General features: G+C 39.9%; 1 protein-coding gene across 13 annotated transcripts in view; it reads left to right on the top strand.

Annotated features, from left to right (window-relative positions):
- Positions 1–20,046, top strand: part of RERE (arginine-glutamic acid dipeptide repeats) — a 466,088-nt gene that overhangs the window by 288,416 nt on the left and 157,626 nt on the right. For 2 of the 13 annotated variants that reach the window (XM_078330307.1, XM_035307607.3), the window contains exon 1: positions 8,579–8,855. The exons of the other annotated variants lie outside the window; for them this stretch is intronic. In XM_078330307.1, the coding sequence (XP_078186433.1) occupies positions 8,830–8,855 (26 nt within the window). In that variant the 5' untranslated portion in view covers positions 8,579–8,829. Of the gene's footprint in view, positions 1–8,578; positions 8,856–20,046 lie in introns of those variants that run through there. 13 annotated transcript variants of the gene reach the window in all.

Below are 20,046 nucleotides of genomic sequence, written 5' to 3'. Positions count from 1 at the left end.
GGTATGTTGTCACCCTGTAGCTCTTTTACACTCCAATATTTTGTGTATTTCACGTGAGCAAGGGTTCATTTTTTTTTTACATAACCACAATACAGCCCTCAAAATCAGGAAATAAACAATGAAATATTATTACTGCAGCGTTCTCAGACCCCATTCAGATTTTGCCAGTGTTCCCAATAAAAACCTTTACAGCAAGGCTGGGTGCAGTGGCTCACGCCTTTAATCCCAGCACTTTGGGAGGCCGAGGCGGGTGGATCACGAGATCAAGAGATCGAGACCATCCTGGTCAACAAGGTGAAACCCCGTCTCTACTAAAAATACAAAAATTAGCTGGGCATGGTGGTACGTGCCTGTAGTCCCAGCTACTCGGGAGGCTGAGGCAGGAGAATTGCTTGAACCCAGGAGGCGGAGGTTGCGGTGAGCCGAGATGGTGCCATTGCACTCCAGTCTGGGTAACAACAGTGAGACTCTGTCTCAAAAAAAAAAACCTTTACAGCAGAAGGATCCTGTTTGGCATTATGGATTTAGTTGTCATGTCTGTTTAATCCTCTTCAATCTGGAACAGTTCTTCGGTTCTTCTTGGTTTCATGACCTTGGTACTCTTGAAGAGAATAGACCAATTATTTTGTATTCTAGCCCTCAGTTTGCATTAATTTTTTTTAAAATAGCAATGGTGTCTCATTATGTTGCCCAGGCTAGAGTGGGCAGTTTAAGTGCACTGCAGCCTAGATTACTAGGCTTCCTAGTAGCTGAGACTATTGGTTTATGCCACTGTGCCCAGTTGTCTTTCAGTTTGATTTATGGTATTTCCTTATTATTAGATTTAGATCATGTATCACAGAAATTGTGTGTTCTTTCTGTATCCTGTCAGTACACAGTGCTAATATCCAGTTGCTGGTAATGTTTACTTTGATCAGTTACAGACTATGGTGTCTGCCAGGTTTTGCCATTGTACAGTGTCTCTTTTTCCCTTTGTAATAACCATTTTGTGGGAGGTTGCTTTGTGTTACGTAGATCTCATCTTCATCAAACTTTCAGTTTATGCATTTATTTAGAGGACTAACAGCCTCCTATTTTATTCAGTTGTTTATGGCCTGTTACTGTTGTTATTCATTTTGAGGTCAGATTTTCCCAGCTTTTGGAGAAGATTTAGAAACGTAGATTTGGTGCTAAGTGTGCTCATTACTTTGTTTTGCTGCTTTCTGGCCTTCTAAGAAACAGAGCTAGAAGTGTGTGTGTTTGTATCTATCTTGTATATAATGCACACATTTGCACCTGTATTTCTGTGTGTATATTTGTAAGTTCATATGAAATTCTCCAAGTTCAATCCAGTACTACAGAGTTTCTGCTGGTTTATTCCCTTTTCCTTATTTGTGACATTCTTATTTAACATTAAGAAGCCTTATTTCATTGTCTTTAATGTATTTATTTCTAGTTTTCTATCACTTAACTCTGTAACATTGGGACCATTTTTTTTCTCAGCATGACTCTTTATACTTAAGCAGAAAAGTTGGCAATCTAAAATGCCTGCCTGTATTTCAGTAATTTGACTTTGAGACATTTCACAATTTACTTTCATTGGACTAAAAGTCTCCTTTTCCACTCAACACAGCTCATGATCTTTCTGTAGCTTTTGAGGATGAGCAGCTAGAGTGGATACACATTTTTTCTTGCTTGCTTTTATCTGCCATTACATTTGAATTCTCAAAAACATTTACCTGAGATGGCAAATACTGGAGACAGTTGAGAGTACATGTATGTTTGGAAAATACAGCCTACTGAAGTTAGGGGAACTTTAATAAAACAGGACAAAAACCTATTTTTATTTGATCATTTGATTTGATCATTTCAAGAACCCTTTGTCAGATAACATCTAGGAATGTTGAATAACACATAACAAAACTTTTAACTTCAGAGCTGAGCTCCAAAGAATTTAAGAGAAACTGAAAACTAAAGCAGTAAGCTGATCCTTTCGCAGCTCATGGTGATGTTGGATTGGGTTTGTTAACATTTTCCAACCTAGAGGGGAGTTAGGATTCTGGGGGCTCCAAAATGTGAGAACTCTAGGATAAGAAGACAATATAAAAAGTGGTCTCATGCCAGTAAACCTCCCAGGTCACCTGGCAGAAGGACATGTAAAAAAAAATTTGTTTTGTTTTTTTTTTTTTGGTGGGACAGACCTTCATCCAAGATCCTGTAGGATCCCCACAGGCAAAACATTCTTGAATGCGAGCTTACCACCAGAAATAGTGGAAGAAACCATGTGCCATTAACTGAGGTCAGATGAGATGAACAGCAAGATACGTACCCAAGAACTTCAAATACTAGAAGCTTCAGAAAGAGACTGTGTACAATGCTTAAATAAAATATCACTTCTATTTCTCTCTCGTGTAAGTAGAGTTTGAAAGGAAGCACTACTAGACTAGGACCTCACAGTTATCAGGGGTCCACCCTCTGCTACCTCGGCTGCAGCTGTTCTCTTGTTTCAAGGTTGCAATTTAGTGGTGGCCATTACATCCAGATTTCAGCCTCGAAGAAAGAGGAAATGGGTAAAAACTGCATACCTTTTTCCTTTAAAGGCAGTTTTTATAATTTGCATAGAATAATTTTTTTAAATCTCATTAGACCAAAAAGAAAAATAAATCAGGCTGGGCTTGGAGGCTCATATCTGTAATTCCAGCACATTGGGAGGCTGAGGTAGTGAATCACTTGAGGTCAGGAGTTTGAGACCAGCCTGATCAACATAGTGAAACCCTGTCTCTACTAAAAATACCAAAAAAAAAAGGGGCCAGGCATAGAGCTCATGCCTGTAATCCCAGCACATTGGGAGGCTGAGGTGGGGGGTTCACCTGAGGTCAAGAGTTCGAGACCAGCCTGGCCAACATGGTGAAACCCTGTCTCAACTAAAAATACAAAAAATTAGCCAGGTGTGGTGGAGTGCACCTGTAATCCCAGCTACTTGGGAGGCTGAGGCAGGAGAATCGCTTGAACCCGGGAGACGGAGGTTGCAAGTGATCCACCATGATTGTGCCTTTGCGTTCCAGCCTGGGCAGCAAAAGCAAAATTCCATCTCAAAATAAATAAAAATAATAATAATACACTAGCTGGGAATGGTGGCACATGCTTGTAATTCCAGCTACTTGGGAGACTGAGACAGGAGAATTGCTTAAACCCAGGAGGCAGAGGTTGCCGTGAGCTGAGATCATGCCATTGCACTCCGGCGTGGGCAAAGAATGAAACTCTGTCTCAAAAACAAAAAAAGAGAAAAAGAAAAATAAATTGGACTCATGCTTAGAGAAAGTTGGTATGGGTCCTCTGAGTCATTTTATGAAGCTAATAAAACCTTTATACTAAAACCAGGTTAAAAAAATTTATAGGTTCAGTCTTATGAATGTAAAATATTTAAATGAAATGTTAACAAATGGAGTGTCTAGCAGGGTATTAAAAATATGCATGTCCAAGTTTATATACTATAAGAATGGCTTGCCATTAATTTATCTGTTAACTTACTATAAGCCCACATCAAGCACCATAGTTAAAGGTAGAGTGTGGGAACTTTTCCCTCTAAAACCAGAAACAATAGAAGGATTTCAGTATCCTTAAAGAAGAAAATATATGAGGACTGGAAATTAAAAAATGACTTATATTAATAAAGGATAATGATTTTCACCATAGGAAATCTGAGAAAACTTGTGACAAATTGGTTTTAGTTGTTGTTGGGTTTTTTGTTTGTTTTGAAATGGAGTCTCACTCTGTCGCCCAGGCTGGAGTGCAGTGGTACGATCTTGCCCCACTCCAGCCTCTGACTTCTAGGCTCAAGTGATCCTCCCAATTCAGCCTTCTTAGTATCTGAGACTACAGGTGTGCACCACCACGCCTAACTAGTTTTTGTATTTTTAGTAGAAGCTGGGTTTCACGCTGTTGGCCAGGCTGGTCTCAAACTCCTGACCTCAGGTGACCCACCCAACTCCCAAAGTGCCAGAATTAAATTTGTGAGCCACTACACTCATCCAAATCGTTGAAGCTAATAGGTAAATGAGCAAGCTTCCTGGATATTAGATCTCTGTCTGTCTATCTATCTATCTATCTATCTATCTATCTATCTATCTATCGTCTATCAATCAAACTCAGTTCCACGTCTGGATGTGAGGGGCACTTAGTAAATGAAGTTTAAACAAATTGCTTCTTAACACTTCTCTCTTGATGTGGAGTCAGTACTAATTAAAATATCTGTATTTGAAGTCTTTTTCTCTAGACTTTTCCTGAATGTTGTTTTTTTACCCCATTTTTGCTTTAAAATTTCTTGTGTTAGTAAATACAACATTTTAGACATTTTTTATTTTTGGTAAGTAGAAAATTCTTTAAGATAAAACTTAGGCAATTTTTATGTTACAGCTTTTATTTACCTTTGAAGGACATACCTAATATACTCATTACAAATTAAGTATTACAATGGACAAAGTGTTTTTTTTAATTTTAGAAAAAAATTGATTCAAACTGTGTATTCTTCTCTCTGACTCAGCTCTCCTTTAATCTATTCAGAAGTGCTAATCCTTCACCTGTTGTTCACTTGGGATTAATAGGAGAGAAGGATGTCTAGGATCCAGAGATCACAGATGTACAAGGCAGCCAGGGTGCAGATTGTGTGTATATCCCTGCAGGCTGGCAAATGATGGGCTAGAAAGTGTCATGGCAGGAGTGAGGTCCAGTGGGTAGTCAGCATCAGTGGGCAAGCAGCCTGTGTTCAAGAGAACTCCGAGAGAAAATTCTCTTGGAGAAAGGCCCGTATCTGGGATGCCCTTCAGCACTGAGTAGGGTACCGGGGTGAACTCAGTGCAAAGCACGGCTTGTTCCCTGGAACAGAGCCCCATTTCTAAAATTGGAATTTGTGGTTTAATGTGACCTAGTGGCTAACCTAATTATGGAACTCCTCAGTTTCAAGACTCCTTGAGGTTCTTTGACTAGGAGGAGGAGGACTGATCCTATATTCCAAGATTGAAGTGAGTTTGGAGCTGGATATTAATTGACTTCAGTTTGTGGATGAAAGCACCATGACTGCAGGCAGCGAGGCAGGTCATTCATTGTCCTTCATGTGTCAGCTCTCCAGATGCCATGAGAACTGATGGTTGTGGAGGTTGCTGCAGATATTTTTTATTTGTTTTATATATGTAAAATTTTTGTTTGGAATTTTGTATTCATAATTCAAAGAGGAGTTATAAGACTAGTACAAGAAAGAACCTCCGTATTATCTTTTATTCGATTTATCAATTGTTAATATTTTGCCATATTTGCTTTGTGTTTATTAATTTTATTTTATTACCTTTTAAACTTTATTATAGATTTGCTTTATTATAGGTTTTTTTGAGCATCTCTAATCTGAAAATTCGAAATCTAAAATGCTCCAGAATCCAGAATGCTTTGGAGCACTGAGAAGATGCTACAAGTGGAAAATTCCACTCCTGACCTCCTGTGACAGATCACAGTCAAAACCCGGTCAAAACCTGTTTCATGCACAAAATTAGTAGAAATATACAGGTTACGAGATAACCTCTATCTCTGTTTTTTGCTGTATTACTCTCTGTGTTCTCTTCTTTGCTTTATGACTCTCCCTGTGGTACATATTGAATCTATCCCTTACCTGAAATGCTTGGGATTAGAAGTGTTTTGGATTTCGTGTTTTGGCGGGGGCGTGGGAATTTTGGAATAGTTGCGTTATTCTTCATCCTTACTCTAAAAATGTAAAACGTTCCAGTATTTCCTTTGACCATCATGCTGGTGCTCAGAAAGTTTCAGATTTTGGAACATTCGATTTTGAATTTTTTTATTAGGATTACTTAACCTGTATTTTCCTTTCTTGAACAATTTGGGAATGAAATATGAATATCAGACCCCTTTCCCCTGAATATTTTTTAGTGTGTATTCTCAAGAACAAGAAAATTATCTTACATAACTATAGTATGATTAGCAAAATCAGAAAAGGTTACACTAATACAATACCATATAGTCCAATATAATTCATATTCAGATTTTGCCAGTTTTTTCAACAATGACCTTCCTAGTAATTTTCCTCATGATCATGAGCCTCATTTAATTGTTGTATCTCTAATATCCTTTGTCTCTCTTTCTTTTCATAACTTATTTCCTCACCTTTTTTGCTTTTTTATCACATTGACCTTTTTGAAGAGTTAGAAGCCAGTTTTGTCAAATGTTCTTCAGTTTGGGTTTGTCTGGAGTTTCCCTACGTTGAGATCTAGGTTATAGAATTTTTGCCAGCCATACCATATGAGTGATACTGTGTGCCCTTTCCAGTGCTTCAAATATAGTTGTTTGAGGTACAAAATAGGAGAGTGGAGTGGTTCCAATAAAGGTGATTTAGGTAGCATCCTTGTCCCTGAAGTGCTTATAATCTAAGAAGAGAGGTGCAGTTCACCAGAAAGATGCAGTGAAAGGAGCCCGAGGCTCCTTCATTCCTGAGTTGCTACCAGAAAGGAGGTGTCCTCAGAGAGGAGCTGGCTGGCATGGTGGTAGTGTGGGTGACTTTTCCTCAGGAGACAGAGGGTGAAGAAGAGGTCTGGGGTGCGACCATTGGCGTATGCTGTCCCTGAGGGGTGACAAGAGAAAGGGCTGTCTCAGTGACATGGTATGTGAAGCCAACTGTGAGATGCCATCTCTAGGAAAGACAATGAAGAGAATGTCAGCATAGGCTGGCACCACCTTTGGAATCCGTTATTACAGGGAAAGGCCACTGGATTTTGGTAACTCAGGGCATCTAGTAAAACCAAAATTATAATCCACGTTGCTTAATTTGCTGTTATAATAACCATTTTTATACTGTGCTCTATATACCTGTTTCATGGGTTTTCAGAGACTGATGAATTTATTACATATTATTTTGTGTTGCTCTCTTCAAGTAAACATTTTCCATATGAAAAAGTTAGGTAGGTTTTTTTAAAAATGTACACTTTTGGGAGGAAATTCTTTGCTACTCATATTCATATTATTTGGCTGCAAGGTTCTAATTTCATTGGTTTTATGTTTAGAAAGTATTGCAGTAACAGCATTTTTGGGAATATATTGTCTTACACACCAATAAGGGAAAATGTTCTTCCAGCCTGTAGATATTTGTTTCCTGTGTTAGGTCAAAGGAAAGCATATTTAAGTGTACTTGGCATTTCTTGTACTTTGTAAATTACATTATCAGCAGGGTAAGAGTTTATTGAATCATAGCTTCAGAATTTAGTTTATTTCGTAGCATAAATTTGAATGCTATGGAAATGGAATTGATTCTGCATTTACTGTAGGAATCTTTTTTTTTCTTTTTTTGAGACAGAGTCTCGCTCAATCACCGGGCTGGAGTGCAGTGGTGCAATCCTGGCTCACGGCAATTTCCGTTTTCCGGTTTCAAGCAATTCTCCTGTCTCAGCCTCCCGAGTAGCTGGGACTACAGGCACGCACCACCACGACCGGCTAATTTTTTGTACTTTTTAGTAGAGATGGGGTTTCACAATGTTGGCCAGGATGGTCTTGATCTCTTGACCTCGTGATCCACCCGCCTCTCAATGTGCTGGGATTACAGGCGTGAGCCACCGCGCCCGGCCTTGGAATCTTGAAGAATCTGTGTGTTCTTTTAAACAGGCTTTAATTTCCTGACATTCCATGACATTTCTGGGAAACAAAATTGGCACTGCCCTTTCCTGCCCTATCTTGTGGGTTTGTAATTTTGGCAAGGTTCATGGTCTTCCTTTTTTTTTTTTTTTCCTTTTTGTAACTGATTAATAGTCTATAGAATCACCTCTTAGTTTGCAAGTGGAAACTAAGCCTGCACGTCCAAAGCTAGGATTTCTTACTTGGATCTGCCTTAGTGTTTTGAATCAGGACCTCAAGTGAGATTTTTGGATGTTCATGTGTTTGTGACATGGTGTTCTTTGAATCTTGAACCTTCCTGCCTAATTGTTAGAATTACATTTTCAAGCTAGACTTGAATGGGCTAATGTTACTTTAGGAAATAGTTTAAATTATTGTTAGGGGAACATTTTATTTATTATTTTTAGTTTTTTATCTAAGGAAGATTAAGCTCTTTGCAGAAAATACAGCTTGCTTTAGCTACCCTGCTGACAATACCATCTATACTGTGACAAGGCCAGGTACTCCATAACTACCCTGATTGGTCTTTTGTAAAATGTTAGAGTTTCAAAAAGAAATTTGTAAAATTGCTTCTTTTAAGTATCTAATACTATGTTTTTAAATGTGCTGCAGTATTTCTTTAGTTGATCTTGTGTGTAGTCATTCATATCTGTGTCTTTTGATTCTATTCTTTCTTGGCAATCTTGCTTTTTAAAATCACCATTTACCTTAAAAAAAAAAAAAAAAAAAAAAAAGACAAAACTTGCTGTTGTCTTGACAGACCAGGGCATTTGACTGAAGCCTCTCCATGGCTGGCTTGCTGAGTTCCCTGGTGTTGGCTGTCTTGGATCCCCTTTCTAAGGCCCCACTTCCCTGCACACTAGCTTGGTGTGCAGGGAGAAGCTGCAGAGTCTGTTGGCTGGGCTTTATTTACGGAAACAGCAGGGTTGAGATTGATTGCGTCGTCGAGAGACAGTGTGTGGATGAGGGAGGGTCACAGCACATGCTCAGTCCTGTCAGTGTGAGGGGAAGTTTCTGCGTTCTGCGTGAAGGCTTAGGTCATAGCACAAGCTCAGTGAAAGCTCTATGAGGTCTCTGAGACTGCATGTGCCTCCATTTTGAGTTGTTAGAGTAGAAAAGGGCAGAGTTTTAGCAGAGAGTAGAGGCTCAGGGATCCAGCTAGACTCACCAGAGCCCGTGTTAGTCATGGATGATCCATTCAGCCCCTGCAGGTAGGCTCTCTTTCCCTGGCCTCACTGAAACAGCGATGGGTTTTGCTGCTCTTTCTCACTTCTGAAGGTGTTTATGAATCATTTCATCATTCATAGTGCATGTTCCTGAGAGCCTTTAATTCAGCCCTGGCTGGCCACGTAGGTGGTATTGTGAAGCGTAAAATCAGAACTAAGAATGGGGACTACCAGAGAGGAATTCAGCAGGCGTAGAATGTGAAGCTTTGTGGGTTCCTCTGTCCCTGTCCTCTTCCCTTCTTTCCCTTTCCCTTACCTCTTCGTCTCTTAGTATAATCTTAACCTCAGTCGTGCTGGGTGTGCGTTGTCAAGCTTGTTTGCCTTCAAGACCTGCAGAGCAAGCCTGCAGACCGCCCCCTTGCCTTGTGGCTAGTATGGAATGCCTGGGCCCAAGTGCAGCTCTGTTTGGATGTTTTAGGAAGGATGGTAGGTGGGCAGCTATTGGTTGCTTTGAAGGTGGGTGGAACCTTGTTTTGATTGAGCGCCTGTTTGCCAGAGGAAATTATAATTTTCGTCATTTTTTTTCTGAAGTCTGACATATGCAGGGAACACTTGTGAATTATGGTGGCAACAATATCACCTTAAAATGAATTTTTTAAAAATGAAAGATTGTGTCACAATCTTTACTTCATCTCTTGCTTTCAAAAGGAAGCAGACTCATCTTCCTTTTGGAGCTTATGGAAAATTTCTTGGCAATTAAAACAAAGTATGCATTGACATTTCTCTTAGAAATTGAAGTTTAGGTATTTGGTTTTTGTATCTTTGTTTTAGAATCGGATAGCATTTTTTGCATATGTGTATGTTATCATGTGACTTGAAATTCTGTTCCCTTAAATGGAGTAAGAAGCGTAGTTGGTGCTGAGAAGGCAGTCACTGACAAGGCCACGTTTCGTACCCACGGCTTGATAGCCTGACACTAGTTTCTTCTACCCGGAGGAAGTTGTGATTTTTGGGTGTCCTGTTGCAGAGTGGATTCAGACAGTTGGCTTTCACCATGGTTCATTTAGGGAGCCAGTCAAAATAAGATTTAGGACAAATTGAATTCTTAACCCAAGCAGATATGAGATGAAGTTTTTGAATTGTATTATTTGCTCCTTTTTGTTTCCATTCTTTCTTTTTCTTCTGATAAAGGTTAGAAAAATTTTGAATGCCACCTAGATTTTATACATTCATGAGGATGGAAGAAAGTGTACAATATTGAAGAAGAATGTGCAACTGAATGAAAACACCTCATAGGAAAGAGAAGAAATTTGCTTCTTCTCTTTTTCTCCGAAACGTTTCTCCGAAACGAGGTCGGGAGTTAAAGACCAGCCCGGCCAAGATGGTGAAACCCCATCTCTACTAAAAACTACAAAAATTTGCCGGGCGCGGTGGTACGTGCCTGTAATCCTTTCTACTCGGAAGGCTGAGGCAGGAGAATCGCTTGAACCCAGGTGGCAGAGGTTGCAGTGAGCTAAGATAGCGCCATTGCACTCCAGCCTGGGCAACAGAGTGACACTCCATCTCAAAAAAAAAAAAAAAAGAAAATATGAGTGAAGTATAATCTGTATTCTTACAGATTCAGTTTTGGGATTGCAATTAAGGAGATGAATTGAGGAGGGATAATTTAGGGTATGCATTTTTATTATTTTTGTGATCCATTTTTTCATACATGTGAGGGCTTTCTTCCCATTGTGACCATATTTATTTGGGCACTGAATTGGGGAGTTTTGGGCAAGTACCCACTTTCCCCATACCATGTAGTGTTGGTTCTGGAACTTGCCTTATTTTACTCTATTTAAAAGCACCATTGCTCTTCCTTCCTGTTTGTCTCTTTTAATAAAAGTATCCCTTCTATAGATGAGAGGAACTGGACACTGCACCACTTTCTGTTATGCCCATGTGGAATCTGGGCAGGACTAACATTTCAAGCTCAAGGAATAAACTCACTGTTTGAGTCGGGAGAATACTGCCTTTCTGTCTAGATCTTTACCTCTTCTGAAATTTTCTTTACAGTTAGCAAATAAAAATGTGCACAGGAAGCTGTGCTCATAGCTGCATCAGCTCTGGATCAGGTTCCTGCCACTAGTATGGCTGGCCTGTCTAGGCCTGTTTATGGAGCTTGGATGCCGCCATCTATTTGATGGTGAAGACTTGTGGTTACTGACTGATCTGTGGATATACTATTGTTAAGACTCGAATTTGTCTATGTTTCAAATCCAATAAAATAAGTCACTAGAGCTACTTCTTGTGCAGTATGTATTTGTTCTATATTATCCTGTCTTGGAAAAATATTTTTTGGAATGGTAAAGCCTTGCTTTAGGGCTTCTGTGCTTGTCTGGTGAAGGAGGTGAGGGAAGTTCACTGGAGTTCATTGGAAGTTCACTCTGTTGGTTGATGAAATCTTTGGTCTCTGTAGCTTGAACATGGAAAAGATGCTAGTTTGTTTCATTTTGGCTTATGGTTCTGCTTCTTTTGCACTTGACACTATGAGGAAATGTTGGGCATATAGCAAGTATATTTTTCGAATATAAACGTTCACAAAATTATTATCTTATTAGTTTTTCTTATCATTGTAATAGAATCTGAGGGAGCCTCACATTTCTAGTATTCCTCTGTCAACATAAGTTTTGCAGACTGTCTTTGGTTGAAAGCTAGAATGAACTTGGTTGTGTTTGACATTTCACTCCTTTTCTTTTACTTTTTGAGATAGGTTCTCACTCTGTCACCCAGGCTGGAGAGCAGCGTTGTGCTCTCAGCTCACTGCAGCCTCGACCTCCCTGAGCTCAGGTGATTCTCCTGCCTCAGCTTCCCACATAGCTGGGACTACAGGTGGGCGCCACCTGGCTAATTTTTTGTATTTTCTATAGAGACGGGATTTCACCTTGTTGCCCAGGTTGGTCTTGAACTTCTAGCCTTGGCCTCCCAAAGTGCCAGGATTACAGGTATGAGCCCCCGTGCCTGGCCTGACATTTCATTCTTTTTCTTTTTATGAGATGGAGTCTTGCTCTTGTGACCCAGGCTGGAGTGCCATGGTGTGATGTCAGCTCACTGCAACCTCTGATTCCCAGGTTCAAGTGATTCTCCTGCCTCAGCCTCTCAAATAGCTGGAATTACAGACACTTGCCACCACACTTGACTGATTTTTGTATTTTTAGTAGTGACGGGGTTTCACCATGTTGGCCAGGCTGGTCTCGAACTCCTGACCTCAGGCGATCCACACATATCGGCCTCCAAAAGTGCTGGGATTACAGGCGTGAGCCACCGACCATGTCCCGCTGACATTTCATTCTTAATCTGCTTTTCACTTCTTCCTTGATTCTGGATAGTGTGTTAATTTATGAATTATAAGACTCTAATATACCTAAAACCTGATGTCTCTGATTCTCTAGTTGTTCTTTTTTCCTGATTCTTTTCCTTCTGAATTTGTTTTTCCATTTTACTTTTTGTACTCATTTATTCAGCATATTCATACCAAAGACCCATTTCCCAGGGACTTTCTGTTTGTTACTGTACAGAGTTGTCTTCCATCAGAATACCACTTATCCTATAAGATAAATGACAGGATGAGAGAGAAGGTAGAAAATAATAGCTAGAGGAATATTGTAAATAGTGTGTACATTCACCTAAATAAGCGCAGATAATCGGTTATCATCTCTTTTGAGCAGTTTCTGATGTGGGCATGCCTGTAGTCCTCCATTTTGGGTGGTAAAGCATGAGGCTAATTTATTTTTCTTTTTGGTCTAACGAGATTCATGCTTGAATGTATGTTTAAAACAGTTCTGAAAAATAACTAATCTCATATTATACACCGTATGATACTTTGAGTTAAGGTGAAATACTTCATCTTAATTCAACTGGGAAAATCAGAGATTATTTATATCAGACATTTTGAGCTACACATTTATTTGATTATTTTCCCTATTAGACATTAAGCTGTTGGGTCAGGGGCCAAGTCTATTCTTATTGTCTCCATTTCTAGTAGAGTACCTGGCAAATGGGTCTTTGGTATGAATATGTTGAGTAAATACATACATCATCCATGGTAAGAAGAAAGACTGGATTTGGAGCCAGGTAGTATGTTCATATTTCACCTGATAAGTGACATTGGACAAGCTACGACATTGGACAGGTTCCTTCCCTCCCCTGAACTTCATTTTTCTCATGAGTAATATGGAAATAAGTATTTCTTATAGTTTTTATAAAGATTAGATGAAAACAATGTGAAAGTGCTTGGCACGTAGTTGCTTAATACATTATTGTTATTAATTCAAAGGTCAGATGTACAATCTCAAGCTCACATAGATAATGATTATTTCAACAACACATTTTTTTTTTTTAATTTTAATTAAAAAAAAAAAAGGCACAGGGTCTCACTTTGTTGCCTGGATTGGTCTCGAACTCCTGGCCTCAAACTATCCTCCTGTCTTGGCCTCTCAAAGTGGCAGGATTATAGGCATGAGCCACTGTGCCTGGCCAATATTTTTTTATTTTTATTTTAAATAGCCTCTTCAACTAGGACAATGCTAGGGGTTATTTTAGGAATTATAGTAATTGTTAACCAGTTACCAGTTCACTTTCTTCTTCTTCTCTTTGGGTGCTTATGTTTTCATACATCTTGGAGTTTTTTTGTTTTTGATTTTTAAAGAAGCTCTGCTTCCATAATTACAACATTTGATGTGTTCAGCATTAAACATTTCCTGCCGCTTTCTCACATGAGGTGCGTGTGTGTGTGTATGTATGTATGTATGTGTGTGTGTGTTAGTTAATGCCTGTTTGTGTTCTCTTCCTTTTATATTCCTACCACTGCAGGAAGGAGGAATAAGACAATTGTCATGTTTTTTATAACATTCCCCAGAGGGGACAAAGAAACATTTAGACATGTGTTAGACGCCTTCTTGGTCTACAGTCCCTTTTTTTCTTGAGGAGGTGCACCATTCAGCTTTGTTATACAGTTTGATTTCACTGTGCAGTAAGCTAGCAACCTCTTTGGTCAGGAGAGCAGCTTAATCTACAGTGACTCCTGCTTTATAATTGGTTTTGGTCATAGTGGGTTTTTTTTTTTTTCTTAAGTTTGTTGGCTGAAGCTCCATTTGTGTGCAGGCATGCAGGCAGCTTTGTTAGGCTGCAGTCCCTAAACTTTGCTGCAGGCCATTACAGTAAAGTTTGTGAGGAGCCTGTGGTGGAATGTTGTTATATGACATTGTCAGATACACGGTAGGTTACCACATAATGGAGGAAAGAAAAGGCACATAAGAAATTTAGACAACAGAGCAAAGTCACTGTAGTTCTTTGAAACTAGATCTTTCTCAGCTGTAAAATTTTTTGACCAGTTTTTTCCTGGCATTACTCATACATTATTGTGTGTGGAGACCATATTTATTGCATCTTACCAGCATGGGAATTCTTATTCCTCAGGCAACACCAAATTTCTAGTTCTGGACCCTGAATTATATTTAGGAGAATGCTGTGGGAGAGCTGTCTCTGTGGCCTGGATTCTTCTTTAGTAATTAACTCAGTGTGACCCCTTAAAAGAGCACTTTTCTGGCCAGGCGTGGTGGCTCAAGCCTGTAATCCCAGCACTTTGGGAGGCCAAAGTGGGTGGATCACGAGGTCAAGAGATTGAGACCATCCTGGTCAACATGGTGAAACCCCCTCTCTACTAAAAATACAAAAAATTAGCTGGGCACGGTGGCACGTGCCTGTAATCCCAGCTACTCGGGAGGCTGAGGCAGGAGAATTGCCTGAACCCTGGAGGCAGAGGTTGCGGTGAGCCGAGATCGCGCCATTGCACTCCAGCCTCAGTAACAAGAGCGAAACTCCGTCTCAAAAAAAAAAAAAAAAAAAAAAAAAAGCACTTTTCTTTCCTCAGGCCTTGGTTTCTTCTTTTAAGCTAGAAGATTGGATCAGATGGCCTCTCAGGAACTTTCTATCAAGAAAATTTACAATTTTATGATTTTGGACAAGTTCTTGTGTTGACTTTTGTATTTGTGTGTGAATATGGAAGTGGTAACTTTAAGTTGACTAAATCTCTGTCTTTGTTTTTTTAGTTTGATTTTTGATTGAATGACAAATTTTGTTCCTGTTAGGCAGTTTATCAAACCTGCTTTTAAGTTAATTTTGCTTGGAGTACTGGCTTTCTGTCACAGTGACTTAACTGTCTTAAGTTTTGCAGCAGAGCCCTTACTTGCTGTCTGTGGCTAAGCAGTAGTAGAGTTAGAATATTGGAGTCATTGGCTGAGCACAGTGGCTGATGCCTGTAAGCCCAGCACTTTGGGAGGCCGAGGCAGGCAGATCATGAGGTCAGGAGATTGGGACCATCCTGGCTTCTAAACATGATGAAACCCTGTCTCTACTAAAAATACAAAAAGTCAGCCAGGCCTTGTGGCATGTGCCTATAGTCCCAGCTACTCAGGAGGCTGAGGCAGGAAAATTGCTTGAACCTGGGAGGCAGAGGTTGCAGTGAGCTGAGATCATGCCAGTGCACCCCAGCCTGGGTGATAGAGCGAGACTCCTTCTCACAGAAACAAACAAACAAACAAAATATCCCAGAATATTGGAGTCATTTATTTATTAAAAATATATTTAATAAGAGCCAGTGAGTTCTGTTTTATGGTGACCAAAACCAGACTTAGTTCTTACCCACACATACTTCCAGTCTAGAGAGCAAGACAGCCCTTCAAAGAAATAACTACACAAAATAAGTATAAAATCCTGGCTGCCTATAGGCTGAAGAAAAGGTAAGCAGTAATATAGGAACTCATAATAGCAGGGTTAGCTCTCATTCTCTCTTATTGCCAGTACATAGAGTTAATAATAATAATGACCTCTAAGCAACAGGTACTGTGTCTGGTTCTTTCCATAAATCATCTTTTACTTTTATAATAACCTTGCATAGTAGCATTATCAATTTCATTTTATAGGTGAGGAAACTAAGGACCCAGATTTAATTGTGTCCTTAAAATCACACTTAATGCAAGCAAAACCTTGGCTACTGAAATTTATTTGTTTATTTTTAAAATTTCATTAGTGACAGGGTCTCACTTTGTTGCCCACGCTGGAGTGAAGTGGCATGATCATAGCTCACTGCAACCTCAAACATCTGGGCTCAAGCGATCCTCCTACCTCAGCCTCCCAAGTAGCTAGGACTACACGTGCATTTTACCATGCCTGGCTAGTTTTTAATATTTTTTTTTGGTAGAGACTAGGTCTTGCTGTGTTGCCCAGGTTGGTCTTGAACTCCTGGCCTCAAGGGATCCACCCACCTTGGCCTTACAAAGTGCTGGGATTACACACATGAACCACCACACCCAACCTGATACTGAACTTTTAATTCAGGTTCATTTAATTCTGAAATCCATGCTCTTTCCCTGCTTTTGAACATCTAGACTCAGGTGTGTGGTGACAGCTCCTCTTTCTCAGGAATGAAGTGCCAGTGTCATGGGAGATCCTAATAGAATGTACAAACCACAACGGTGTTTTTTTGTTTGTTTGTTTGTTTGTTGCTGTTTCTCAAGGAGCACGGCTAACGCACAGGAAGTGTGCCCAGAGTCGGCCAGCACAATGATTTTATTCCGATTTAGGGAAATTTTTCTCTAAAGATGAATGGGAAAATATGATGAAATAGAATACAACATTTACGTGGCTTTTTAAGATACTATGGCAGATTTTAAAGAAATTTCATACTTGTTAAATGCAGCTATGAAATATGTGTTCGTGCTGGAGAAAATTGCGAAACCCAGCATATTGTATGAGTCTTCCTTCTTAGCCTCGCTTTCATTCCTACCTCACAATCCATCTAAAAAGGTCATTCTGATAAATTGCCTTTTGGTTTTCTTAAAATATGGTGTATTTTGTTCTGGACCCACAGACTCTTTCTCTGGTTACTTTTTTCTTTCTTTTTTCTTTTTTTTTTTTTGAGGCGAAGTCTTGCTGTGTTGCCAGGCTGGAGCGCCATGGCATTATCTTGGCTCACTGCAGCCTCCACCTCCCGGGTTCAAGCAATTCTCCTGCCTCAACCTCCCAAGTCGCTGGGACTATAGCATGCCTGGCTAAATTTTGTATTTTTAGTTGAGATGAGGTTTCACCGTGTTAGCCAGGGTGGTCTCGATTTCCTGACTTCGTGATCTGCCCGCCTCCGCCTCCCGAAGTGCTGGGATTACAGGCGTGAGCCACTGTACCCAGCCTCTGTGGTCACTTTCTAAATGTGCTACTAAGTGGAGTTTCTAAGGTCGTCATTCTGTTGATGCCATGTTGGTCGTGTCCTGCTCAGCCGCATACCCTGTGGAAAAGATAAAAATGTCTGCATTTTTATGTCTGCATGAAGTTTACCATCTGAAGGACAGGAAGAGAGATTTCTCAGTAATCACATTCATACATGACGCCAGCCACAGACAAGGGTCTGACTTGAGGCCTTTCAGTCTCAGCACCCTGGGAATGGAACACAGGCTACACTGCTGTTACAACCCAAGGCTTGGGGAGGGGCTGAAGGAGAGAGTCAGCTTTTGCCCTTAGTTGCTTCATGGTGGTGCCTTCTGTTCATGTCTTCCTCCCATATCTGTATCCTCCCCTCTTCCCTTATAGAATCAAGTCCCTATCTTAAGCAGTCGCCGTGATCACACAGAGATCTTTGGGCGTCTTTGATGAACATTCACAGAACATTGCTTTCTTCCTGCCCCTTCCCCTTTCTTCAGGGTGAAGAAGTGGCCACATCATATTCTTGGCCAAGCCTCTGGGTTGGGCCGGGATCCTGCACTTAGCAGGCATGCTCTTCTCACAGGCCCTCCCTCTGCCTGCCATCACCACCTCCATCTCCTCTGCAAAGATGCTTCTCCCTTTTTGATATTCATTTGCAGGCTCCCTGCTCCTTTCTGTCCATTCTGTTTACTTCTTAGTCTAAAATGTTTCCATGGTAACAGGTTACTTTTCAAAGGGAACATCTTGTCATTTTATTTAATCCACTGCAGCTGAAGAGGACTGAAATATTAAGTTGTAGTTACTATGGATACTGCTTTGTTACACTTTTTTAAAAATCAGATTTCATATACAATGGTTTTCTGTTTAATACTTCAGGAATAAAAACAATGACTTATCATTATTGTTGTAATTTGGCTTCTGGAACTATTTTTTTTTCATATTCCAAAACATAGATTTGTAGATTAATACAGGCTGAACCTCAGCTGTTTTGAAAAACATATATCTCTACATTAGCTACACAGGGAAATTTCTTCTTCACAGCTCTTAATTCGGTTTCTGTATTATGATTCACAGTATAAAGATGTCTCTAAGATGATGAATCCACAGCAGAAATCCTTAGTAAACATAGAGAAAACAGAAATAAGTCACTGGAGTAAGTTTACTGAATCTCATTGCTCCTAAGCTGTGGCCCTCTTTCTTCAGTTACTAGTTCAGCTGTGTACAGTGTCATTTGGGGTTGATCTGTTTGTCCTTTAATCAGTTTTTTTTCATGTCTGGTATTCTTTCTTATTTCCCATCTGCCTGTAGTATATCCCCTCTTCCTTTGACTTTTTAAAAACTTTAAATTTTTTGGATTCATGGGAAATTGCAAAGATACCACAGAGTGGGCTCATCTTTTGTAACTGTAATATAATACCCAAACCAGGGAACTGGCATTAGTGGATTGTGTGCGTGTAGTTCTGTGTCATTTTATCACATGTATAGTTATATGTAACCACCACAACAATGAAGAGGCAGAGCTATTCATCACTATAAAGTTCTCCCTTTATGGCCACACCCATGCCCTCTCTCCCTCCCTCTCCACCATCTCTAACACCTGGCAGTCGTGAATCTGTTCTCCATTCTGTAATTTTGTCATTTCAAGAGTATTATATAAATTGGCCTTTAACTTTGATATGTTTTCCTCTTTCATCATGACTTTCAAACGTAAAAACATTCTTTTGATCATTTTGTCTTGCTTGGGTATTGGAAATGAACATAGAATCAGAATAGGAAAAGGAATATGGATTCTCATCATTCTGTTTGTAATTAATTGTATGATTTTGGTTCAGTAACTTAATCATTCTGCCATATGGGAGTGTGATTGAGAGCTCTGACTTTGGAGTCAGCTGACTTTGAGTTCGAATCCTGATTTCTCCACTTAGTAGCTTTTGTAATCTTGGGCAACAGCATAATGTCTCTTGGCTTCAGTGTTCTAACCTGTACGCTTACCAGTTACAATAACACCTCTCTTACAGCGTCGCTTTTAAGATTAGATAAGAAAATAAATGGAAATTGCTTAGCTTGAAATGCCTGGTACATAGTAAATGTTCAATGGATATGTTAGTTGCTTTATTAGTGTTAAAATTAGTATTGTTATAATTACCTATAAAGTAGAGATACTGCTTCATAGAGTTGTCATGGAATAATGAAATAATGTATGCCTCGCATATAGAAAGAACTTAGTATTATTATTTTGCATACGTTTGTTATGTGACTATAATAAAAAAAGATTTTCTTTTTTTTTTTTTTTTTTTTGAGATAGAGTCTCACTTTGTCCCCGAGGCTGGCATACAGTGGTGGGAATCTCGGCTCACTGAAACCTCTGCCTCTCGAGTTCAAGCGATCCTCCTGCACCAGCCTCTGGAGTAGATGGGACTACAGGTGTCTGCCACTAGGCCTGGCTGATTTTTGTATTTTTAGTAGGGGTGGGGTTTCTCCATGTTGGCCAGGCTGGTCTCGAATTCCTGACCTCAGGTGATCCGTCCACCTCGGCCTCCCATAGTGCTGGGATTACAGGCATGAGCCACCGTGCCCAGCCTACACTTAGATTTAAGATAATGTATGTGAAAACTCTTAAGATGAGGATAAGGATACATGTGTGCCTGTTGCATTATCCTGGACATGCTTCCATGTTTGGTTTCTTATTTCATATAGTAGTATTCTTCATCTTACTTGGCTAGGATTCATACTGCCTTTGGTCTGGATTTTTCTTCTGAAATTGATGACCACCCTGGCTTTTAGTAGACCTGCTGTGTTAATGCAGCAGCATGGTACATCCAAGCAGAAATGTCTTTAGTAGCTCTGTTTTTTGTTTGTTAGTTTGGAGATGGAGTCTTGCTCTTATCACCCAGGCTGGAGTGCAGTGGCATGATCTTGGCTCACTGCAACCTCTACCTCCCAGGTTCAAGCAATTCTCCTGCCTCAGCCTCCTGAGTAGCTGGGATTACAGGTACCTGCC

Source organism: Callithrix jacchus, chromosome 7, assembly GCF_049354715.1.
Source record: "Callithrix jacchus isolate 240 chromosome 7, calJac240_pri, whole genome shotgun sequence".
In the NCBI taxonomy this organism is placed as follows: Eukaryota; Metazoa; Chordata; class Mammalia; order Primates; family Cebidae; genus Callithrix; species Callithrix jacchus.
This window is presented reverse-complemented; position numbering and strand designations above follow the sequence as displayed.